The sequence below is a fragment of the Hyalella azteca genome, unplaced genomic scaffold (assembly GCF_000764305.2).
Source record: "Hyalella azteca isolate HAZT.00-mixed unplaced genomic scaffold, Hazt_2.0.2 contig104, whole genome shotgun sequence".
In the NCBI taxonomy this organism is placed as follows: domain Eukaryota; kingdom Metazoa; phylum Arthropoda; class Malacostraca; order Amphipoda; family Hyalellidae; genus Hyalella; species Hyalella azteca.
In genome coordinates, this window is record NW_025930465.1 from 162,143 (window position 1) to 187,624 (window position 25,482).

Here is a 25,482-nt window from a genome sequence, read left to right on the forward strand (position 1 = left end):
TATTTTCATGTTAACATCACTGTTTCAAGTCGTATAATCTAGGCCGGCGTATTTTACTCTGCAGCCTTGAACTACCAAGCACTAGGACCAAACCTCAGTTGCATACCTATTATTACATGTAATTACTTGACCTGTAATTTTCCTGTACCATTTGCAGAGTTTAAGTTCACGTGACAATGGGGTTGCGGCTAGGGATCGAGCGACTACAGGATACACAAGGCAAGACTTCTTCTCACACAAACCTCATAACTATAAAAACTCAAATCAAGACTTTAAGACATCTTCCGATTACCCAAATAAATCGGTTGACTATATCGACGCTGAAAGCTATTCCGCTAAAAAACCTAGTTACCTCAATAAACCTCACGATTACCAAAGTAAGTCTCAGGAGTACCTCAACAAGCCTGAACTACCTCCATCTCCGTGCAAGTCATCCCAGGAATATCACGGACAGGTGTCAGAGCATCCAGGCAAACCTTACTCATACAAGTCTCACATTCCTCGCAGTAGTGAAGCGCCGAACTGTAATATTAAACTTCTCGGTTCTTCTGCAACGCCGCTTGGAACGACTGGACCGACAAATGCTCATCGGGAGAGAATTGCTTCGCCACAACGAGTGACTTCTCCATCTGGAAAGCAGTATGATCTACCGCGACTCCAAACTCCTCCTGTCAAGATGACTGATTCACGGATGGAGTATCAATGTAAAACCGATGCTCCTGTTTCCACGAATGTCAACAGCAAGAGAGAAAATGGTCAAGTGTTACCCCATTGTTCTGATCCGTCGGCGCTCTACGTTCAACAATATCCCGAGAGAGATAATACTAAATCTCAAGCCCCTGTGTGGGAAGCAGGGTATCTATTGGAAAAATACTCCGGAGGCCCATATTCTCCACTGCCTCCAATTCACCCTGCGGCTCGATCAGAAAAAGCCGTGGATGACCAAGAGTTGAATGATTTCAGACTAGGTGGTAACAGTGGTTCGGGAAGCAAAGATGTTTTAGATTTAAAGTGCGAAGCAGAAAAAGAGGGCTTGGAAATTAGGTTAAAGGCAAGTCATGCCAAAAGGGTTGACGGAGGTGGCGACCAGCCTAGCATTCCTGCGAACAAAAGCGTTGCCAAACTCTCAGCCCTCTCATCTGTCTCAGACCAGATCGAAGTTTATAACCCAGGGACCACTCAACACTCTCATGATTCTCCAGCTCAGTGTCAAAGCCACGGCAGTTCCATGAGTCCTGAGACGACAGATTGCGGGTCCCTGAGCAAAAGCAGTTCTGATGGTGACCACAACATAATGAACCGCAAAAGACCACCCACAAAACTCAAGTCGAAGAGAAGAAACCTTCTCTCATTTCCCCATCACCTCTCTGTGGATGAAGTACGACTAATTCAGGTACGATAAATTTCAACCTCAGAACGGCAATTACATTTTATTTTAGGCTTATAATGATTACTACGTTTGGACTTTTAAAATTGGATGTTTCAGGGCTATTTGGTGTTTCTTAAGTCATTATTCAGTTATAATGACCTAACAGAGGATCGAAATTATTCTCGATTGGATGAAAGATTGATTATGTAATGTATTAGTTCAGCGAGTTAGTTTCAACTCTGGAATATATTTCCCTGTTAAGACTTTCCAACATTTGGTCGATAAATATTCCGTGTTACTTTTAGAATTTATGAACTCGCAGAATTGTTAGTGTGATTTTTTAATTTAACTGCCATTACAATAAGCGTTGCCAAGATTCCTTTTTGTTTTTGTACACTCTTAACGGCATGGGCATTAGTAATGTTTGTAGTGGCGGTCATTTTTTTAAGGAGTCCTGTTAAATAAAAGCTGAACTCGTTGCGGTGGCTCCTAATCTTTATATTAATCTTTAGGTTATTAATAGATAATTATTAATATTATTATATTGATCCTAAGTTTGTTAATAGGTAATAGATAAATCATTAGGTAATTAATAATCATGTTAATTTTAACTCTGAATTGCAAGGAGCTCATTTGATGAGATGTGCCGAACATTTTCTTCATTCGAAACTGGGATTTTTTTCTAGAATAGAAACATCAAAGATATACATTTCATTTGCTATACATGTCATGTGATAAGAAGTATATTTTTTTGAGAACACCACAAATTTTCAATGTAATTTAGTTCAGTCTGACCTATTTTAAGAATAGAGTTTGTAGTCAAAAATGCTTTTATAAGCTTGTTACTTCCGATTCGTAGCTTTTTACCTGAACATTTTACTTAAGTATTTTATAGGTGATATAGGTATTATACCTATTTCCTTGCATTCCATTTAATTACATAGTCCTAGAAGTCGTCCTAACGGATTCGTCCTAGAATTCTAACTCTCCTGAAAATCTCCTGACATTCATTCTCATGGAATGAATGTCGCTCATTCATTCCCAGTATTGATTTATTTTATAATAATCTAAGAAAACACTAATAATTTCAGCAAGGTCACTAATTAAATATATTTCTGCCATTAACATTGATTAACGACGGTTTGAAATGCACTGCAGTGTCGGGACGATAGTTACGGAGGCGGCGGAGGTTCATCGTCCGACGACAACCGCTCGTCGGGCCACGCCAGTATGTCGGACGGACACACTTCTTCGTCACCGCCTGTGGACACTCTGCCTCGTCATCATGAGCATCCCATGCGATCTACTCTCAAGGTCCGTCTTCTGCATGACGTGCTCTCTCAATTATTTTTGTGAAGTCGTGGTCTACTTTTGATTTTATTAATTAGTTTTGTTTCATTTCCAAGTTTATTCATAAATATTTTAATCGTAAGCGAATAAATATCAATATACTGATAAACTGGATAAAACTCCTAAAAAAGTTTTCAAATTGTGTCTTCAATGTATCAAAGCGCAATGGTCATGTACTTGAGCATGTAACTCTTTTTTATCTACAAGGTAAATTAGTAGGAAATTGTTTTTGTTTTGGCTTATACTTTAATAATAGGTTTAATCGAGAACTGCATGAGGGATCAAACTGAAATCAAAGTGAGATATAAGTAGACAACATTGAACGTTTATTCGTTGGCTTGTGTGCGTTTATAGCCACTGAAGAGCTGTGCAAAGTAGTGCTCGTTCGTTTTCAACTCCGCTGCTAGTGTTTATGACCATCTCTTATCACATTGCGTCGCTGTAAATGAAGCTTCCTTTTCCTTCTAAGGAACCCGGCCTCAGTGACCTTGCACTCTAAAACGATCTGTTCGTTAACTCTAGAATTTCTACTATTAAACTTGATAGATATTTAGAATATCATGATATGTCATTTATTATTATTAGCTGGGAGCAATAATATTTCCAAATATATTATATTAAGAATAATCTTTAAGATATTTCGAGAATCATTTTTATAAAAGATATTATTTGTTCAATAAGTCCCAAAAATGTAGAAGATAGATACTAATATCGATGAGTCGTTATCGTGCAGTCGGTACCGGAAGACGAGCGCCTGTCTGCGGGCGTGATGGCAGGCGGAGTGAGCCGCCCCACGGCGCCAGGCAGGCGAGGACATCTGCCCCTGAAGGCGGCGCGCTTCAGACCAGGCGCAGGCCCCGGGCTGCTGGCGAAGGTGCTGCAACTCCTCAAAATATTTATATATACAACTCCATTCAAATTGAACCCTCTACCGCCTGACATGAGTAACTGGAGCAGTATTGTCACAAGCCTACTTCCCAAAAAAGGATTCGTTCTAGTGAGCGCAAAATAACTCGCACTGATGGTTGCCGCCACCTACGACAACTTTAAAATGTTCTCTGTTGCGTACAAACGTCCTCAGGTTGCTACACTCAATAGTTTACGTCTTTTTTAAGTTGAGAGTTGTGTTCCCGGAGAGTGACATACGGCGGTAGAGGGTTAAAATCACGCACTCGTTTCGATAACTGAGTTTTGTTATCTGATCTTAAATTAAAAAACTCTGCAATGCTTTCATTACATTATGCGGCTTCATAAAGTATTAGAATAGAATAGAAGTGTCGGCACTGAAGAAATAGGCCCATGGCCTGTTGCCGATTCTTGAATTTTTCGTGACTTGATTCACAAGGGATCCGGCCTTTGGAACCCGATCTTTCCATAACTGACGATTGATTCAATAATTTATCTTTCGATTTTAACAGTATTTGTTCATCCATTGCAAAAGAAAAATCATTTTGAGTCGAATGATAAGTCCCCTGAAAACTTAGCCAGCTAAACACCTCCAATCAAATGATTGATTTTTTCTTGATGGATCATTTTTTCCGTTCAATGTTTTTCTTATTGAACTTGACCTAATCTTATTTTGACTTTCGAATGATCGCCTCTGAATGCACATAGTTGTTTGCTTGCATGTGTGATGACGATTTTTCAGTATTATGTAAAAAGCATAATGTTGAATAGCCTTGTGATTATTTTGCAGGATGACCTTTCTCTGACGCTAGAGAGTGCCACGGGTCTCGAGGACATAAGACTAGCTATCGAGCAGCTTACGATTCGGTCTCAAGGTTCGAGGACGAGCTACTCCACTTCGACATACTCCTCCATGTCTGGCTCTGAAGGGGAGAGCAATCGACGACTTGTACGACACTCGTCTCTGGAAACCATCAACACAAACGTCACTGCAGCCGATGAATTTGTTTGGGTCGACTCGCATGATCGGTAGGATGCTGTGATTAATAGGCAATATTAATAGCTTTTAAATTCGTTTTAGAATCGAGTTATCAATTTTCATGCAAACTTCAGCTGCGATTTTGATCAAACTCAACTCAATGTTGATTTTTTAAGTTTCTTAATCGTAAAATTTTGCTGGTAACATCAGGGACCGAAACATTTTCATGACCGTTTCGATATATAGTGATAAAGAGGTAGTTCCCCAGCATAACGGTGCCGTGACCAGGTTTCTAACCTGAGTTATTAAGGAACGAAAAATTCTAAATGAAAATCGAATAATTGTTGGAAAGAAATATGAATAAATTTATACTATTCCCTAACAAAATTATCATGTGCAGGCTATGCTAGTAATTGTTTCCGCCCGCAGTTATAAGGATTTGAGCTATTATTGCTGCTAGGATTGAATACGACTTCAGGTAGACTTGCACTGATCATTTTACTTTTTTTTCATCAGTTTGGTCGAGCTACAACAGCTGCCTTGGAGCAACCACGACGTACTGAGAGTGATCCAGCAGGGGCGTGTACGAGAGCAACTTGACAGAGTTTCAATCGAAGCTGTGCCCAGGTTATCGTACCTTCTTCAACGCGCACTTGTCAGAGTGGCGAGGGAAGCTCAGCGACTGACTAAACCTTTAGCCATGTGCAGCAAGCAAGAAATTTCTTCTGCTTTCAAAATTGTTCTGTCGCCTGCACTGGCAGATTCATGCATCAAGGTCAGAATGTTCTTCGTGAACTTGTTTGTTATATAAGTTATATTCAATTGATACCCATTATTCCTATTTTTCTGTTCATTGCTGTTAGCTATTTCCCTCCAAACCATGGGTCGAAAATTGCAAGATTTATTTACTTTGTCGGTGATACCTATATTTGAATATTTCAATCGTACTTATTTTATAAATATCAGCATTCAGCAATTTTCTTCTGTAGTCATCATAACTAGCGTCAGTCATAACAATTGATGGTTGTTGGCAGTCGTGCCTACGAGCGGGCGCCATGTACACGGTGTCGGGCGACCACCTCAAGCAGGCCAAAGCGGCGCGTGCTGGCCTTAACCTCTCCGTAGGGCGCTTCATGCGCTGGATGTGTGACGTTCGCGTCGGCAAATTCATTCACGAGTCAGTTCTATTAATTTTATTCATATTTTATACTCGTTTTACTGCAGGCTTTAAAGTAGTAATGTTGCAGTGATAAAGCCCTTTATTTTTCCGCCATTTGGTCTTACGGAAAATTTTCTATAACTCAAGATTCAGTCATCATTAATAGTGTTAAACTTAATCTGCATTGAATCAAGTGACAGAAATTTATTCTTATTCTTCTTGTAGTGTTCTAAAAAAATCAACGTTAATCGTCATTATATGTGTTGATTTTGGGAGGTTTATTTACTGGTATACTTTTTCCAAAAAAGATCCGAAATTGTATACTTTTTAGTTTTGTTGTCTTAGACTATTACCCATTATGCTCGTGAAGGTACGCTGCCGTGTACCTGACTGCCGGCCTGGAGAACTTGCTGGAGGAGATGGTGCTGCAGTGCTTGCCTGCTGAAGAGGACGAGATGCTCACAGCCGCTCTACTGGAGCACGCCATCGCTAACAATGCTGACTTGTGGGGCCTGCTGCAGCCTTATGCTCACCTTAATGCTGGACGCACTGCCACGGGTATCATCAATTGCTTTTATTAAAAATATTATACTGATAACCACTAATATTAATACAGATAATTGAATATGTGAACAGTGGAATTATGTGTTAACTTATCCTCTTTATGAAGACCACATGTTTTCTCAAATAAACGTAAGTGTCGGGAGTTAACAGTTCGTGTTTTGGGTGCAGGTGCTTTGTGTCTGCCTCGCTGGGCCAGCAGTTCGAGTATAGACCGCGCTGTGTCTGTGTCGTCGGGCGAGAGCAGCGTAGCTGCGGACGCTTGCAACACGAGCGCTGACAGCTCTGTCAGTGACAGCAGCGCCACCACCCCTCCTGCTGGCACGGTTCCCTCGAGCACATCGAGCGCTGGAACATCGTACGGTGCTTCCCTGCCTGCCGCTGCCGGCATTACCAGCAGTGTCAGTTGCGCGTCTGGCAGCGGCGCTAATGATCATAACTCACGATGTTCGTCCTCCACGACCCTGACCAGTGAAGAGCACAACCGCGGCGGAAAAGTAAATTTACCAAAGTTATCTCCCCTTTATTTATGTTTCCTGATATGAATCATCGCTTACTTATATTTTTGCATGAACATTGAATGTTCTCTGATAAAAATTACTTTCCAATTGAGTCAGCTAACAAAATTTTATCCCGCAGACGTTGGAACAGTCGCTGTTGACAACCTGCGTCGGGTCACTGGCTGAACTAAGTGACCTGCTGTACAGAGTAGCAACTCACCACCACCAGACTGTACACGGCGCCTCCTCCACGAGTGCAAGGGTCGTGGGCGCGTCTCCTGCCCAACACCCAAATTTAGGGTCGTCCTCCTCAGGAGCGCAGTTAGGCCCGTCCAGGCCAGGCTCCTCGATCAGCAACAGTAGTAGCGGCACTAAAAATATCATAAGTTGGGGACCGTCTGCACTCCATGCTTTATTTTACTTCATGCGCTGCAGTCAACTGGAACATGCCGAACATGCGTCCAGGTGAGGCCCACTCATTAAAATATTATTGTTGGAATTACTTACATTGCGTTAAAAGTTAACAAAGGATGTTATTTTTGCCTGGATGTTCGGGTAATTGAAAAAAGCATATTGAAGCTCATCAGATTATTTACAATGCTTCTTGTTCTATGATTAATTTTGGTTTCTAATAATTTTTTGATACATTAGTCCCTTATCAAATTTATTTGCAATAAATTAAAAAAATTGTCCCCGTAAGGCTTGTTTTCTTATCAAATTTTCCAGTTAAAGTTTTCACTTAGAGTTAAGTTTTTATTCTCCATTGTAAGTTTTAAATCGGAAAAATTTTCACGTGGGATAATGTTTAATGTGAATTGCTCGATAGCAGAGCACCCATTCAAGAATTGGTTTACGAGCGGCCGTACATCGCTCTGCCGCCGCTGGTGGAGTGGGTGCGGGTAGCCACCGCTCACACCGAGCACAGACACTCCACCGTCGTGGATAAAGATGACGTCATGCAGGCCGCCAGACTCCTACTGCCTGGAGTGGACTGTCCTGTCAGGACCATAGGGTGAGATATCTTTAGCCTATATTTTTAGAGTTTTGTGATTTTTGTCGGATTGTAACTTGCGGCAACCAAATTTTTATCTCGTGCCTATTTTTATGTGCATTCCAAAACTAAGCAATGAACAACTTTAACATTTTCTACATACCAGCTAGTCCATATCATGTTAGTAGCGAATGCTATTGCCAATCATTTCTTTGGGATCTTGTTAGTAGCGAATGATATTTAGCAACATATTATGTATCTTTCATTAAAATTATCTGGTTAAAATGAAACGTTAATTGCAGCGTATTTTTTGCCGGTTGATGCTTATATTTTCTTAGGTATTATTCATTTATGAGACTAATTTTCTTCACCAGATTCGACTGTTAAAAAGTATTTCATGCTTCAATAATTTTTTATGTTGACTTATGTTCAGCTACGAGGAACTCATGTGCCCCAGACGTCAGCTCGATGAACTGGAGTGCGCTCAGAAATTCAAAGTAGACTTGGCCTTCAAGATGCTGTCTTGTGGACGCACTGAGCTCCTGCCGCATGCTCTACAGCTCCTGCCTGCCACCAAAGTCAGTTCATGTGGATAATTTTCTATAATAGATACATTGCATTTTATTTGAAATCAGTGTCGTGTGCTTACGTGGCTTGATCTTGATGGGAGCTAAATAAATTTCTTATTTCCAAGTCAAACGGGGTATTTAGTTGAGGCTTGGTTATACACTTTATAATATGCTCGCTTGAATTACGAAATTAAAAAATAACCATTGACAAATGGTACATAAGGATTTGCGATCACATTTTGGTTATCTCAGAGAAGTACTTTTAAACATATGTAACAGTGAAAATAATGTATTAATTTAATTTATAGAAACAAGATCGAGTTGAATCGTGGATACTATGAATGTCATTGTTTTCTTTGCGTTTAGGTGAACACCGTTAATGAGTACGGACTCACGCCACTGATGTTGGCCTGCATAAGGGGAGATGAGGCTCTCGTCAAGCTCCTACTCAACGCTAATGCGGACGTCGATGCAGAAACTCCACCCACGGGTCCAGCTTATCTCATGGCCAACCCTGAGACACAACATTGGACTGCTCTGACGTATGCAGCAATACATGGACACTACAGCCTGGCGCAAACGTTGCTTGCTAGAGGTGCCAATGTCGAAGGCGGAGCAACTTTGTCCGAAGAGAAATGCACTGAAACTCCGCTCCAGGTAATGACGATCATCTACTAGCTCAGGAGAGGATAAAATACGGCCCATGGGAGTATTTTTTGCTGCATTTATTCCTATACACTTTGCTATACTATGTTATGTTTGTTTAATTATTTAATTACGTTGAATTCATATTGTGCAGAAATTGTTTACCCGAAGGATATAAAATTATGGTTGCTAGATCCGCAGACTGATTATGAAACAGGCGTTGAATTAGTTTCTCCGTTTTAATGTATGGAGGTTTGCCAGCTGGGACTTTCCTACACCTAATCATTTTGTATTTGGTTCACTTCCATTTGTGAGCAAGCGCATTCTTGTAGGAAAGTAAACACGTTTAACAACAGTTCGCTGTTGACTACTTTTTAAATACCGCTATGCGAATCACATCTATTGAATCCGTCATTAAACTGCTTCCCCAGTTCAAAAACATTTATGAACATTTTAATCACTTTGACTCTTTCAATTACTTAAAATTGTACTCTGCAGTTAGCTTGCACAGAATGTTTGATAATAAATGGTATTATGCATTGAAAGCCTGTTGTGACAAGAATGCCAATAAAAATAGTGAACGAGAAACGTTAACGAAGTCATATCATTAATATTCTATCGTCACACTACCCTACTGGACTACGAAATATCAAAGATTCGAAGCCTTTACTCTTGCTGAAGTTAATTTCTTTATATTAAATCGTTTTCTTCTCTCTAAATGAGGCTCTTACTAACTTATGTGTTTCGCATTTGTTGACAGGTTAGCGTCGCTGCCGGGCATGTAGACCTTGTGAACTTGCTGCTGTCCTGCGGTGCAAACCCTTACCTGTCAACTCTTATGAAGGATTCTTTGTGTTATTCCGGCGCTGCGCAGCGCGGTTGTTACGCTGCCATTGCCGTAGCGGCAGCTCACGGCCAACGATCACTACTGCACAAGCTGCTGGCACACCCAACCCTACAGAGCGCCAGTGCAAGGGAAGTCTTATCGCTGGAAGAAATTCTCGCTGAGGGGGCCAGCAGCCACACTAATGACCGCGAAAAAAGAAGTCGACCGTCATCAACCCCTCAGAGCTCAGGAATTAACTCAGGAAGCGTGACCATGTCAAGCTGTGGAGGGACTTACATCGGAGACGATCCGAGAATTGGAGGCAAGGGCAGTATAAATTCAAGCTCATCCGAAATCTCCCAAGGTTTGAAATTGACCAAGCAGCAAGTGAAGACTCTGCAAGAAGCGATGTATCACTCGGCTGAGTCTGGGCACTTGGAAATGACCCTTGACCTACGTAACTTAGGAGTGCCCTGGACCTTGCACTGCTGGATGCACACGCTTGCCACGGCTCACGAGCACCGACTGGAGACAATAATTGATCAGCTCTTGCAAGATTTCCTGCAGGTCTGGCCAGATGATTACTCTGCTCAGTTTGTTGATGAATGTTTGCCTCTACTTTTCACCATCTTCAGATATAGCAAAAACGAAGGAACTTCCTTGTTACTCGCCGACATCTTCTCGTCTTGCTTCGGCAAAGAAGCGATCAAAGAAGTTCGTGACACGTCGGTGTCTGGTGGTGCCCGCATCGACATTGGTTTCGTCAACAACCCGGAACTCTCGGACGTTCAATTTAGAGTTGAAGGACGAGTTTTCTATGCTCACAAAATAATTCTGGTCAATGCGTCGCCACGCTTCAAGCAGATGCTCAGTTCCAAGTTTTGTGAAGGCAACCCCCCAATCGTGCAAATTCACGATATCCGATACGATATTTTTGAGGTGCGTGTTTGCAAATGAATGATAAATTTACTTGAAAGTTTTTTTTACCTATTTAACTGTGATTTTTATTGAATAATTGATTAAATATAATTTTCTTGTACATATGAATAATCGATACACAAATCTGTTTGTCTAAACCTGCCCTTTAAATGAAGGAAGCTCCGCAATTATTGTTGAATAAAGCTACCTGTCCCTGAATCAGCTGGTGATGCAGTCGCTGTACAAAGGCGGCTGTCGCAACCTAGCCGTGGAGCAAGGCGACGTACTGGAGCTGATGGCCGCAGCTAATTTCTTCCAACTAGACTCGCTGCTTCGCTACTGTGAAGCAAAATGCTCCTCGCAAGTTCATCTTCATAACGTCGTCTCCATGTACATCCATGCCAAGGTAAACTTCCGTCCATGTGCATAACGTCGTCTCCATGTACATCCACGCCAAGGTAAACTTCCGTCCATGTGCATAACGTCGTCTCCATGTACATCCATGCCAAGGTAAACTTCCGTCCATGTGCATAACGTTGTCTCCATGTACATCCACGCCAAGGTAAACTGCCGTCCATGTGCATAACGTTGTCTCCATGTACATCCACGTCAAGGTATACCGCTGTCCATGTCCATAACGTTGTCTCCATGTACGTCCACGCCAAGGTAAATTGCCGTTCATGTCCATAACGTTGTTTGCATGTACATCCACGTCAAGGTATACTGTTTTCCATGTTCGCTAGCTCTGGCCAAAGCCATTTGATTGAATTCGTACCTGGAGATTCAACCCACCGCAGTACCAATTAATTATCCATACGTTTATGGTATCCATAATTTGCCTAGATTGGACAGGCAAATAGAACAGACAGTTACAGAAATTGTACACTATCTAAGTTGAACGTTGCCAGTGAGTTTTTCTATGAAGATATTTCTGAGCAAAGTTTATTTTTAGTAAATTATACTCAATTATCAATATTTTCGATATTGATTCTCTCATCATTCTGATTCGACTACGATTCTCTAATTCTTGTTTTGAATAACAAAATTTGGCATCTTCTGAACCATCAACTTATTTCTGCTTGTTTGCTTGTTCTATGTCTAGTCAACGACTCCTTACTAACGAGAAGCAGGAACTACCTTCCTTCACGATCCATTTAATTATATTCATTTTCAATACTTTTAATAATGTTGCAATTCAAAGCCAAAATGTTGATTGATATTTATGTTGTTCGATGTTGCAGGTGTACGGAGCGATGCAGTTGCTGGAGTATTGCCAGGGTTTCCTGCTGCAGAACATGGTCGCCTTGCTCACGTATGATGATTCTGTGCGTCGCCTCATCTTTGGTAAGAAGCTGCACAATCACGACGTTCTGGCCGGCCTTCTCACCACCCTGCAGAGTCGCATCAAGGCGCGATCCTTCCCTCGAGCTGGAAAAAACTGAAACAAGAAACTTTATTCAAAGCGCGCAAACTTCAAGGTGATTTTAAGAGTTGGGTCGTTGTTCCCAAACTAGTGAACTTATAATTTCAAATGATAATTACACGAGTTTGGTGTATAATGACTCGACTACAATGTCTTTTCCAACACATAATGATCTAAGTTTTTCTGTTTAATGCCCGAAACGGTTAGTTCTTCTTAACACCCAAAATTTGATTCGATTCGGTAATTTTAGTTTATTATTTTCGCGGCATTCTTCCACAAAATTTTTATATCCGTGAATCAATCATAATCCTAGTATATTGTGATGTCAATTTAAAATTTAATTCCTCGTCTTCAAGTTTCGGAAATGGGCAGATACGTTATCTGTGAAGTGCATTCTGTGACTTTAACAACTGTCGACATTAGCGAATTCTCCTTCCTCTCCGATTAAAAATTATGATTAAAATTTATTTTGGCTGACCCAATTCTAGTTGAATTATTCAGGTCAATTTGACACATGCTCAAGTTTTCGGCTAGTCGGAGAAAGCTGGAGAAGCCATTTTATTCCATAAATATTATAATTACGCATTCAATCAGTCAAGTTTCATTGCGTATGTAAAAGCCTTATTCTTGTCTTATTCAAAGGATAGAATCTGAAAAGATGACATACAAATAATTTAAACGGACGATCAATTTTAAGTTGAAATAAAACGCTAGTTCATTACAACTTAGATGTGCAAGACAAGTAATTCTGGGCTCAGTTAGCGGGAAATAAAGTAAATGCTCGCGCTTTTCTTCACCTTCTCTTCTGGCAGGCGGTAAGAAAATTTGTCCTCCCGTTCATTTAAATTCAGCAGGAGTGTTGCGGTTAGGCTTGGGTATGATAAAGATAAAATATTCGCATTATAAATAAACATTTACAGTTTCAAATATTATGTGAATTAACGCACTTGTTTAACAGTAATCTCTGTTTAGATGTGTATAATTTGTGGATGCTAAAGTTGTCTTGCATGTACTAGGGTAAGACAGGCCCATAAATCTCAATCATCCGAGTGTAGGCTGATAAGTACACTTATTTGCTCCGAGTCTGACTTTGTACAATTTCTGATCTTTTATTTTAGGTGTAGGTGAGGCTCACGAACGTTATTTCATAGTCAAGCCAGTGCCAAAACTGACTAGCGTGTATCTAACACCATTTAAATACAAAATTGCCGATCAAGGTTCAACTTCAAAGAGAAACTTGCGGTTTTATTTCCAAGTTAACTTAGGAAAAACTCTGCTGCATTGTTCATGGAAATATACTGCTGGATTGTTTCATTAACAAGAGTAGCTACTATTGCTTGCAGCCGGGGGAGCCGAGCCAGCTGATTCTCAGGGTTGCGTTTGTACATTATAGTCTAGACGTATACTTTTTATGTTACCTATTGCTTATCGCGGCAGCGTTTGTTGGTGTTATTGCTGTTATTGTTGGTAACTGTTAATTAAATAACTTATACCGAGAGTTGATTCTATTTCGTGGCAACCAATGGAGGTTATGCAAGTAGCGGCCTGTGTGAGCTTAACGGCAATCAATTCGGTATTATAATGTGTATTCTATTATATAACGCGCAAGTATGAGGTCGCTGAACATTATTATTTCTGCACCTTGATTCAATACAATATATTCGCTTTGGTACTGCAAAATAGATGCATGATCATTATTATAACTGATTTGCTCGTATTTATTCCAATAAATTATTCGGCAAGCTGAAATTTGGGCAAAAAAAAGTTAAAAAATTAACAGCCAAGGCAGAATGTTAAGTTCCTAACGTTTCCCCGTTTCTCAATAGGAAGAATGTCCTTCATTTACGTTGAAACGTAAACTCAATGGACCCATGTGTAAATTTTTAAGTACAGTATATACCTCTCGTCATGGCCCATGAGGGCATTAAACTTCATTTCAATACAAACAAACATAAATCGCACTCGTCCATGTATGTACTCATTTCTAAGATGATGAAACTATTTTGCGATCAACAGTCCATCGATTGACGATTATTGGTTGTACCGTTGTAGATCGGTATTCAGTAGAATTCTTAATTTTTCAACAGTTTAACCCCATAAGTAGCTTATACCAATCTTCGTGCACTAGGTTTTGCACGAAATTATTCTGAGCCAAGAAACAAGTTGCCTGCATACTTTCTCAGTGCGACCGCGAAGAAACGGTCTGTCGTATACAACGTTCCGTTACTTACGGTATAAAAATAATTGACCACAGTCGAGTAGGACTTACTTGAGAAATTCGAACGTAGAACTTGACGTCTATTTTTTGTACGTTGCCGAAACAATTTTAACTCAAGGCTCGCTGCACTTTCATCAACGTTGGAGTATATAATGTAAACATGGCTCAAAATTGTAGATTCATTACAACTCGTGTAGGAATTAGTTTTATATGTTCTCTTTAAATGAGTTAGCGGTCGGGAAAGTATGTAATTAAAATTCATAGTAAACTCACGTATCTTTGACATTATTTACCTTCATAGCATAGTGAAGTCAGCGCTGAAAAATAGGCCTGCCGCCGATTCTTGTACTTTTCATGACTTTCCATAGATCTAAAAACAGGTCCTTCTACCGGATCTTTTCCAAACTGTCGATAGTTTGAAATATTTACTAGACTTCCATCCGGTTCGATATGCTGCTAGGCATTTCAAGTCTGAACATTTATTTCTCCATAGCTTTATCTAGTCTGTTCTTGAACGCGTTCATACTCGGAGTCCAACATCTGTTCATGATAGACTTATCGTGGTCGTCTCGTTTAATTATAACTTGAAAATAATATTCAACTCTTGCTTACAATTAGAGAGGTTAGTGTTACAATTTGTTTTTCTTCTTCACAGGATTACAAGTTCGCTTCAGTTGCAAATTGGTGATGCTGGCTAGTATTTTCCAGTTGCTCCTAGTAATGATTCTCCTAGTAACGATCCAATAGGACTGAAAGAATACAACCAAATCACATAAAATATCAGTTTCATTTATCGAAAATCTGAGATAGGACCTAACACAATGTTACAAATAAACTATTGCATAGCCTCCTAATGAATCCATTCGGCATTGCAGCGACAAATGCAATGATTACTGAACAGTGAAATGAAATGTTTTTTTTTGCATGGTTTTCGATTAACCATTGCATAAATTAAAAGTCACACTATCGATAGAGAAAGCTCATTCTTTTTAATCCATCATTAAATGAGCTTCATCACGTTTGGGCATTCCATTGAACAGGTCGCAATTAACAAAAAAAATCCGTTAAACCACAGAATTAAAACTTCCCATAAAACCAAGATTCAAAATAAACTGAGATGCTTGGTAAAAACATAAGAACTTTCTTCATTGGTCTTGATGCAAGTAGCATTAACTATTAATACGACAACTTTGAAAAGTAAGCGCAAGTTGGAAGTTGTGTACAGAGCCGCGCTTCAAAACAAACCATATCATAGCGAGATCGAAAAATGGATTCCATCCAAAAGAAACAGAAGATGGCAAGCGCGCAAAGAAGCAGCGTTAGTAGAAAAAAAATGTATCCGTTGTACTTCACTCGCGTCTCACTGAGTAAGCCCTCATAAGAGAAATGAAAAGAAATGCTAGTTATATCTACCCTCAAGGTGGAAGAACCTCGCTCATAAAATATCGAAGTAAAGGAAAGACGTCAGAAGGCTTGCGGACACGGACAGAATCCTCAAGCTCGCTCTACTTTTCATGTTTGTGGAATGTTTTCGAAACCAGAGCATATAATCTGAACCAAAAAAGAGGTTCTGATAAAGATATGCACAGAACTAATAAATGCTCTAAAGTTAGAAGGAAGTGCAAGGCACTTAGCTCGTTGCGTCAACATTTTAAAGAAAGGTCAAGTTTATTTTGGTCTCAACCCTCAGTGAGGGAAAATGAACTCACTAGACCTATCAACAGGAATGAACCACATTGAAAGCTTGTCTCACAAAACGAAAAAAGGCACAAGCTTCTAGTTAAATAAAAAGAAATGAATACATAAAATCAAGCTATTTAAAAAGACGAGATGAGGCAGTCCATTATTGCAAGTCGAAGATTTTTGCAAGATCGTTGATGGAGAGGGCGTTATCGCCAGCGCTCCTCTTGGCCCCGCCCAGTACCTCCGCGGCCAGCTGCAGCTTTTTCTTCTGAAGCTCCAAAATTTTGACTTCGACTGTGTTATCGACCACAAACCTGAGAAGAGATACAATTGACTACAGGTCATACTCTTGTACCAACGTTAAAAGTACGAGTTTTTAGATATAAATCTTATCTAAAAAAATGCTAGCTGTAACTGACTGATCATAATTTGTGATAACTCTTGAAATATTTCCTTCGGTGGATTTTGTTCTTGAGTTCTTAAGGATAAACAAGTTAAGCAAGGGTGAATCCCTTCTCTTGTTCATTGCATTCTAATGCTTGTTGACTGTCTAATCTCTATCTTGCTACACAAATCGAATTATTACTCATACCATGCCAAGCAACACGTGGAGAAAAAGACTCAAAGAAAACTGCGCTGAGGTCACCGACAGATAATTATTATGAAGTAACTATAACAAGATGCTCATCTAAAGAAAAACCGTTATACTAGGTTACGTGTGCTGAAAGTGACATAAAAAACTATAAGAGAAAAAAAGGGAAATGCTTCTACCTCTTATCTTGTTTATATGCATAATCGATAGAAATTTAATGCATTTTTCTAAATGCTGTAAATACTGAGGGATGTCATTTCAATTAAGAGTGGACGCTATAAAAATAGTTCTGACGAACTTCTTTGATATAGTTTTACAAAATAATAAATAATAAAATTATGCACGCAATTGAGATGATGATAACATGTGAAGTTGATTTCTGAAAGTTTAAATATTAAAAAATGTTTAAAATGCAATAAGTTACAAAAAGAAAGACGTTTAGTCCTAAAACATGGAATTGAGCAGTCATAGAATATGAGATTTTTTGAGAGTACAGTATATAGATATATACCTACCTAAAACAATAGTGCATTTTTTCATAAATGAGAAAATGCGCTAAAAATGGAAATTAAAAAATATATCATCGAGAAGTGTTACAAGACGAGTCAATTGAACGGAGATTGCAAGGTCGCACGTAGATAAGAGGGCTCAATCCGTGTCACAAAAAACATTATAGCTGCCAGCGATCAGAGAATGCACATTATTCCGTCCAAATTTAAACACTGACTTGTGTATGAAGACTGGGCGCGTTTGTCCGACCCTGTAAATCCTGTCACAAGCCTGGGCTTCGAGCTGTGGGTTCCAGTGCATGTCCAGAAGAAACAAGTGATTGGCGCCAACTAAATTCAAGCCCACGCCACCTGGAACAAGAACAAAGGCTCATGAGGTGATTTAAAACACGGGTGTTGTGATCTTATGATGTTCTTTTTAGGTCGCTTCGCCTCGCCTCCAAAAAAATTATATAAATATTCGCCATAAAAGTCTTGATAGCTGTAGCAGAAACTAATAGTACTATCACTATGAAGAGTGAATGCAGGTTAAAAGTGGTGTACACATCAGTTCTTCAGAGCAATTTATTTTACATGAAATGATGCAAGGGATCAGGGCCTCCTGGTCCCTAAGCTTGCGTACGAGCATCGCTGACGAAGGATGGGCTAGGGTTTTACTTTACCAAAGCGTCAACATCGATACTTGCATGAATCTTAGTCGACTTTTTTCAATGAAACTTTTTTGAATAAGTTTACGAAAACATAAAAAAGCTAAACGACTGCTATACGTTAAAAAACATCAATGTTCTAAACAGTTAAGACAACCTTCAGTTTGGGAAGCATGCTTTAAAGATTAACGTGATGAAGTGATTGTTTAAAGTTTAAACAATCAGGTCATCAAGACCTAAAGATATAGACTTTTTCATTAAAGATGGAAGAGTACTGACCAGCCCCAAGAGAGAGCAGCAAAACTTTGGGTCCTTTAGGGTTATCGTTGAAGTCTGCAACAATGGCTGTCCTATCTTTCACAGGCACCGTGCCGTCGATGATGTGGTTCTTGACACCGTTCAGCAGAAGATGTTCCCGCAAGATCTTCAGCATGGACGTCCATTGCGACACGATCACGGCCTTCTCGCGGTTGCCGTTCGGGTCAGGGTTGCCCAGTTTATCGGTGCGACCTGGCAGTGCAGTAGTAATGTTATCAACTGAGCGCGAAAAGCATACAAAGTACATAAAGAGGAAGTTTTAGGAGGTGCAACTAGCTCGCATTAAAAAGGTGGTATATATAAGGTACCTGTATAAAAATCACGGAATAATGGGCTTGAAAAACAATGGACCTTTTATTTAAAGACTGTGAATGTCTTATAGTATTCTTAAATGACAAGTAATTTGAATTTCGATTATCTTAATTTAATTTTTATACCTATTGCCACAGTGGTGAAAATCTTCCTTTCTTCGAAACAAAACTTAAAAGTACTGAGCGAAAATTTGATGAAAACTTGCTAGCAACTACCTACTATAGGTTTATGCTCAACATCTTCAATCTGTCTTTGAAGGAATCTGAGCGATGGTCGTTAATATGGCAGCTATGTTTTTCAGCTGCATTGAATTTAAATAATAAAAATTTCAATTAGCTGATTTATTAGTAATTCATTCTCGTTCACTATTGATTTGTTACAAAATCGAACACTTAGTGTTAAGATGCATTGACCGTCATCGAGGTTATTGGTATTAAAAGAGTTGGTAATTTCGAAATTGAACTGAGGATTAGTTGAAGGAAGGGTAACACTCGTTTTCACGCATCGATTCTTGGCGAAGTAGAAGATATAATTATTGCGTTTCCATAACATCTATGGAATCCTATTAAAACTTAGTCTCAGTGCTCTAGTATCCAACTCCATTTAAAAACTAACGTTAAAAAACCTTGCGAGCACATTGACAGCAAAAAAAAATTAAATTAACTTGGGAAAAATCAAGTCCTAGTACATAAAAAATTTCACTACTCACCCTTCTTTTTTATCTCCACAAGCTCTTTGAAAACCCTTTCAATTTTTGAGCTCTCGTGGGCAGGATCGAAAACTGGGTTGTCCAGGCTGAAGGGCTATGACGAAGAGAAAATTAAGTAGAAGCAAACAAAATTAAAAGCTCTATTGTTAAATTATAAGGCCATTCTCCGTCATTAACAGACAGAACCATTCTCCTTCATTAACAGACAGAACCATTCGCATTCATTAAAAGACAACCATTCTCCTTCATTAAAAGACGGAACCATTCTCCTTCATTAAAACATAGAACCATTCTACTTAATTAATAGACAATATCAATCTCCTTCATTAACAAACAGACAATACCAGTCTCCTTCATTAACAGACAATACCATTCTCCTTCATTAACAGGCAATACCNAACAGACAATACCAGTCTCCTTCATTTACAGACAATACCAGTCTCCTTCATTAACAGACAATACCAGTCTCCTTCTTTAACAGACAATACCAGTCTCTTTCATCAACAGAAAGTACAATTCTCCTTCATTGACAAATAATACCATTCTCCATATTAGAATTCAACATCGTTCTCATTAATTATAAATCCAATGCCATAGTTCTTAATTAAAAGCGCGTCATACCTCGGCTTTAGGGCGCTGCTTAACTTCCTCCAGGCGGTCGTCGGGCTCCTGCAGTGTCATATCGTGCAACTGTGCCAGCAACGAAGCATCCACATTTTCTGCAACACAAAGATATAATAATTACCATGATATTGAAGTGAAATTGTATGCAGTAGGTGTTTAGAACAATCTTTAACATTTTAAACGAAAAGAATGATTAATTCGAGGAAGAACTCATTTTAAGATAACCAAGCAGCCGCGCACATAGGACGAGTACCGTAATGTATGCACAAGAAGAGTGCGAGTTGTAGCTGGATTTTAGCAGAATGAAGAATCTTTGAATATCTTAGAAGAAAAATTATGTGTAATCAAGGAGAATGACATTAAGTGTTCAGAAAACGTTAGGAGAATAACTAATTCTGAATAAATTAATTTTTTAGACTAATTTTTTTTATTCAAACACTACTGTCAAGTATAATCATCTTCGTAATAAATTACCTTCTAAATTATCTTGAATTATTATCACATTTACAGCGGACTAATCAAAGAACTCGCCTTTATCGGACGTGTCGACGTCTTGCTCATCTTCAGCAGCACCGGTAACAATCTATAATTGCAGAGAAAGAAATTTCAAGATGTGAAGACGTGATATGAAAACGCGGAATCTAGTAGAATAAAGATAAATCATTCATGAGAATTAATTTCAACCCATAAACTTGTTATATATTTCGCGCACCTGCTAATAAAAGTACGTTAGTATAATCTTATGGCAATCGACTGACATGCAATCCTATAGTCATGCACTGCTCTATGATTTAATAAAGGCAACGTCAAATTTTGCAATAGCTCAAAGAACTTCATGTAAAACGGCGACACAGCCTATTCAAAAAGACCATTAGAGCCGAGATTAAACTGAATAATGAAGCACAGCGCAGAAAGAAATAAATATAATCAACACCAGAAAACTAGAACTAGAGTAAACGATTCATCAGACACCTTCAATCCTAACCCTCTCTCCCTGACGATAACTAGAGACCTGACTTCAAGACAACCGCATATGTCAAAAACGCGTCATTCAAATGATTAAAGAGAGGAAATCATCTATCTTGGATTCCAGTTTTGAAAGTTTCGTACTCACGGCTTTTATGAGGGTCGGGTGACAGCAGATCTGACGCAGTCGCAGCAGCAGCACGAGCAGATGATGAGTCTTGACACTTTCGTCCAGTAAATCTTTTTGACCTAAAGTAGGAGTGAACCGGAATTTGTCAGCTGATGTCACGTCAACAGAAAGAGTATCTTTAGTTTTGGATTCTTTCTCACGTTCCTTTTCTTCGTGCGTCTTCATGTATTCATAAAGAGAATTTCTCGATAACCTAAAGATTCGATCGTAGATCTCACGTTCCTCCTGAGAGAGCGAAAGTTCATGCACAATAGTTTTCTTGTCAGGCAGCTTGACTAGCTTCTCACCAGATGATTTATCCACCTGATCCTTGGTGCGTCTCAGAAGGATGGCTTTGACGATCATCGTGAGTCGTCGCATTCCTTGCACGTTACTGTTCGTTATTTGATGCTTCCAACAAATGTACTCGTCAAATGGAGCGATCCGCAAGAAACGAACCAGAGAAAACATATCCATTTCTTTATTTTGAACGGGTGTACCCGAAAGTATCCAGCGTCTGCCGCCCTTTAGCATGCACATGGCTTGTGCGGTTTGACTTTTGTGATTCCGGATACAGTGACCCTCGTCCAAGATTATTCGCGCCCATCCAATTTGGTACAGGCAACCTTGGTCGCTGCGGCTTAACTTCGGGATGCCATCACTTTTTTTTTCCTTAACAGAGCATCCACCTTTGCCAAAGGCCTCCTTCATAGCTAGCTGATACGTGGTGATGACCACATCATGCTTACAGATGAAGCCAATCGAAGTGTCGCGCCGGGGTCCATGATACACCAACACTGACAGGCGACCACGAGATATGCGATCATTTGCTTCTCGTTCCCATTGTCCCATCAGAGAAGCAGGACACACAACCAGCGTCCCCTGAGTCTTCCTGAGCTGCTGCTTCCGAGGCCTAGGCAACCATTTGGACCCGCCCTTAGTGCTGATTTCTTCATCGCTTTGGTCCTCATCTCGCAAAGTCTCCATTGCGAAGTCATCAATAACGCCCTCGCTGATCAACTCCTTGTGGCGTAGTATGAGGGAAAGCATGGTCAAGGTTTTTCCAAGTCCCATGTCATCAGCGAGAATGCCACCTGGAGGTTCCTGAGATTCGCGCCACAATAGCCATACAAGTGCTCTCTTTTGATGAGGCATTAAATCAACTCTTAGTCCTCTCGGCTCCTGAACTGAGTCAGGGTTTATATTTTCAACATCAGGCATGTTCCTGATTATTTGGGAAAATGCCTCCAGTGTATCACTGGTCACTCTCACTATCTGTCTTTCCCTGGCGTCCGAAATTTTACCGCCATAGTTCCTTGCGCCATAGTTCTGGTCAGCTGAATACAGAGCGTCTATCACATTCTGAGGCAAGTCGGGTTTCGTGTATCGAGCACCGTCAGCAGTAGTGCTGCTGGCATCAACGTTCACGAGGTTCAACTTCCCAATATTCTTTTGCTCATACTGTTGGTATGCTCCATGACGTACTATTTCAGTCGCGTCAGCTTTCAGTTCCAACATCATGAGCTCTCTTTCAATATCATTTATTTCTTTCTTCAATTTATCTCCTCCGTCGTCCAAGGCCCGAAGATTGGTAGCCTGAAAAAGTCTTTTCTTCTTCTCCAGCGTCTCTTTGAGATCAATTAATTTTTCATTGGTTTCGTCATTTTTATCTTCCAATCGCTTCATCAAGGTCGGACTCTTAGGAGGCTCGTATCGATTAACGCTTTCGGCAACACGAGTTAGTTTCCCCATTGGAGTTGCATAGTCAGCTGATTCATCTTCACTAGAAGAGGGAACGACAACGATGGATTCTTCAGCCCTATCTGATGCTGACTTGGAGCTTTCATGAATGCTCGAGTTCATCGAAAGGTCAGACAAAGATTGTTCCAATTCCTGAATTTGCTGCTTGAGCCGCCCTCCGTTGTCAGGTAATGCCGATAGCTTCACATTTTTGGCAAGCTTTTTCTTCTGATAGATCAGTGACGGGACTTCTTCAATTGACAAATTTGACGCATCATTCGAAGCGTAAGCTCGGTCACCACTTTTCTTGAATTTTGAATTAGGATCACTTGACATAACTGACGTTCTCCGTTCTTGATGGGATTTGTCAGTAGTTTTGGTTTCCTTCATCCCATAATTGCCGCCAGGCTTTGCTGCGGATATGGAATCTTCGCCAGCCATGGATACGTCTTTCAAAGACAAAAATGATGAAGTGGCATTGTTCGGAGGACTCCCACTCACATCAGTTCTCGAACGATCGTCGATGAACGAATCGATGGAGGCGTCATCGTTATGATCAACAAGCGAATCACCCTCATCATCATCATCATCACTACTGACGATGAATGCGCAAGTTTTCTTCCTGTTTCTGGCTATGACAGGACTCTCAGCAAGACTGTCATCAATTGCATGGATATGAGATGCCTTTTTCGATCGCACAGCAGCTTCAACGCTGTGGTGGCTATGAGATGTTGCATTCAGATATTCATCCGTTTCAGGAACCACATTCTCTCTACGGTTTTGGAGATTATCTTCATCACAATTAAGAGAAACCTCCGACACACGATGTCCCGATAAGAAATTACTGCGGTTTGGTGTTGAAATTTTACTGAAACGATTGCCACTGTTCTGTAAACGATTTACAAGTCCAGCCTCACTTGAGTCAATGTTAGGTAAACTGGCATTTGTTGCAGTCAAGTCAACAGAAATTTGAAGTTCATCATCAGATGAACTTGTATCGGCTGGAGCTCGCCAGAAGCCAGAAGTATTGAGTTTCAAATTAGAAGTGTTCATCTCTTTGGCCTCGAGATTAAAACTAGATCTATAACTTGGAGTTTCATGTGCCGGCTTAGTCCTTGCAACAGTAGAGAGTGAATTATTTGTACAAGAAAATAAGCTATGAGTATCATCAAGAGTGGCCAAAGGTTTTTGTGGACCTATATTTGATGAAGTTTTTGTCTGAGATTCCCCTAAGAGCCTTCTGTCGCTGGCATCCGAGAATGAGTGAGATATATCTATTATGGAATCATCATTAATTTCCACAACATTTTTAGTGCCTCTCACACTTTGTTTCGCTTTCTTTAAAGCAAGGATGGATGGAGCTGGTGAAGCACCTACGTAAGACATGTCAGATCCTGACAGAATTTCCGAGGCTGAAGTGTCCGACTCATCCGTTTCAGGAACTGGAAGCTGTAACATTTTGTCTTCAATCCGAGTCACGGGAGACCTGTAGAAACGTAGAATAATAAGGAACAGGAAGCTGTAACATTTTGTCTTCAATCCGAGTCACGGGAGACCCGTAGAAACATGGAATAGTAAGCATTTTCCACACGGATTCTTAAGAAGTGCGAGCATTATGTTCTGGTTCAGAAGCAACTGAAACCATGGCAAACACAATGGGCCTCAGTCACCAACATCAGAATATCAAACCTGCACAAGATGAATGAAATGTTTTAACCAACATGCATTGAACATAAAGGATAAGGACCAATGCTGGTATTTCTTTGTATTACAGATCACTGCAAAAAGGCTGTTTTATGACACTGGTATCCAGATGAAATTCTATTCTAATTTAATAGAGACAAAAATGTACAAATTTATACAGCTATCTCAATCGGTAGAAAGAATTTAAGAACACTGCCTGGAAGGTGCTCTTATATTGATTGGATATCACAGACTTTAGAGTGAATAGACTGTTTCTAACAGTAATTTTTTAATGTAACACTTGAAGATTTTGTTGATCTTTGAGATAAGTAAGAAATACAAGGAGAAAATAATTTAAGACTTTACTCTGGCAGAGCCTTACAAGTGAACATCTGAGGGCAAATTGAAAATAATGGTAATGAATGGTTTGAAATGTTAAAATGGTATATGGTTGAATGGTTTATGATGAGAGTATATGGTTCATTTTCAAGCTAAATTAAATGAGATTTTAATTATGATATCAATCCAAGATATTCTTATGATATTCGAAATGTTCTGCTCCTCAATACCTTAGAGAAACCTCTAAACAAAAACTGCTAAACAGGCTTTAGCTCAGTAAATCAGTATTTATAGGTGCACCAAAATTATAAAAATAATTTATTGGATAATATGCAAGAAAATGGTATAAAACATGTATTTACACTTACCATGTTAATGATGCTTCCAATGTTTCCTCTGCAGCGTCCTTCAGTAGCTTATTAGTTGACTCGTTCATTGCCCCAGATTGCTCTAGATAATCTGTACAACTAAAATAGGCTAATGGGGGCAATGATTTTGAAATTGGCACCAACGTATTTGATATTACTGCTCAAAATTAATGTAAATACATATTTTTGATGGCCAAAACACAAAAATATAGGGTAACATGTGGTATAACAGATATTTTTATTAATTTAAGGATACTTAAAAATTACTATATATACAGCCATTGCAAGTTCAATCAGACATGACTATCTAATCGTCCCACAAAAATCAGGAAATAGATATATGGTACAGTAGCTGTTCTATTGACTTGTATAAATGCTCAACCTTTTGGAGGGAGAGCCATACAAATCT

General features: G+C 39.7%; 2 protein-coding genes across 5 annotated transcripts in view; one reads left to right on the top strand and one right to left on the bottom strand.

The window, feature by feature from the left end:
• LOC108676527 (ankyrin repeat and BTB/POZ domain-containing protein 2) overlaps positions 1 to 14,686 on the top strand; it is a 64,737-nt gene extending 50,051 nt beyond the window's left edge. For 3 of the 4 annotated variants that reach the window (XM_018164614.2, XM_018164615.2, XM_018164612.2), the window contains 15 exons: positions 158 to 1,393; positions 2,528 to 2,683; positions 3,453 to 3,593; positions 4,416 to 4,654; positions 5,121 to 5,379; positions 5,639 to 5,781; positions 6,134 to 6,321; positions 6,496 to 6,821; positions 6,964 to 7,289; positions 7,651 to 7,836; positions 8,249 to 8,393; positions 8,751 to 9,041; positions 9,790 to 10,794; positions 10,997 to 11,179; positions 12,015 to 14,686. In XM_018164614.2, coding sequence (XP_018020103.1) covers positions 158 to 1,393; positions 2,528 to 2,683; positions 3,453 to 3,593; positions 4,416 to 4,654; positions 5,121 to 5,379; positions 5,639 to 5,781; positions 6,134 to 6,321; positions 6,496 to 6,821; positions 6,964 to 7,289; positions 7,651 to 7,836; positions 8,249 to 8,393; positions 8,751 to 9,041; positions 9,790 to 10,794; positions 10,997 to 11,179; positions 12,015 to 12,215 — 5,025 coding nt within the window. In that variant the 3' untranslated portion in view covers positions 12,216 to 14,686. The remainder of the gene's footprint in view (positions 1 to 157; positions 1,394 to 2,527; positions 2,684 to 3,452; positions 3,594 to 4,415; positions 4,655 to 5,120; positions 5,380 to 5,638; positions 5,782 to 6,133; positions 6,322 to 6,495; positions 6,822 to 6,963; positions 7,290 to 7,650; positions 7,837 to 8,248; positions 8,394 to 8,750; positions 9,042 to 9,789; positions 10,795 to 10,996; positions 11,180 to 12,014) is intronic. The other variant, XM_018164613.2, reaches the window with a different exon arrangement.
• Positions 14,687 to 15,182: 496 nt separating this feature from the next.
• LOC108676529 (transcription termination factor 2) lies at positions 15,183 to 25,267 on the bottom strand. The gene is made up of 8 exons (XM_018164616.2): positions 25,074 to 25,267; positions 20,923 to 24,169; positions 20,340 to 20,391; positions 19,806 to 19,903; positions 19,185 to 19,278; positions 18,125 to 18,355; positions 17,417 to 17,549; positions 15,183 to 16,411 (listed from the first exon to the last, which is right to left on the bottom strand). Exons 1-8 carry the CDS (start codon positions 25,139 to 25,141, stop codon positions 16,258 to 16,260), a joined length of 4,077 nt encoding a protein of 1,358 aa, XP_018020105.1. The 5' UTR covers positions 25,142 to 25,267; the 3' UTR covers positions 15,183 to 16,257.
• Between the last annotated feature and the right edge of the window lie 215 nt (positions 25,268 to 25,482).

Coding starts and splice junctions, on each gene's coding strand:
- LOC108676529 (XM_018164616.2), bottom strand. CDS start 25,141: ATGAACGAGTCAACTAATAAGCTACTGAAGGACGCTGCAGAGGAAACA. Junction 19,279..19,805: donor AGCAGCGCCCTAAAGCCGAG/GTATGACGCGCT, acceptor TCTTCGTCATAG/CCCTTCAGCCTGGACAACCC. Junction 18,356..19,184: donor TGTGGAGATAAAAAAGAAGG/GTGAGTAGTGAA, acceptor CTGCACTGCCAG/GTCGCACCGATAAACTGGGC.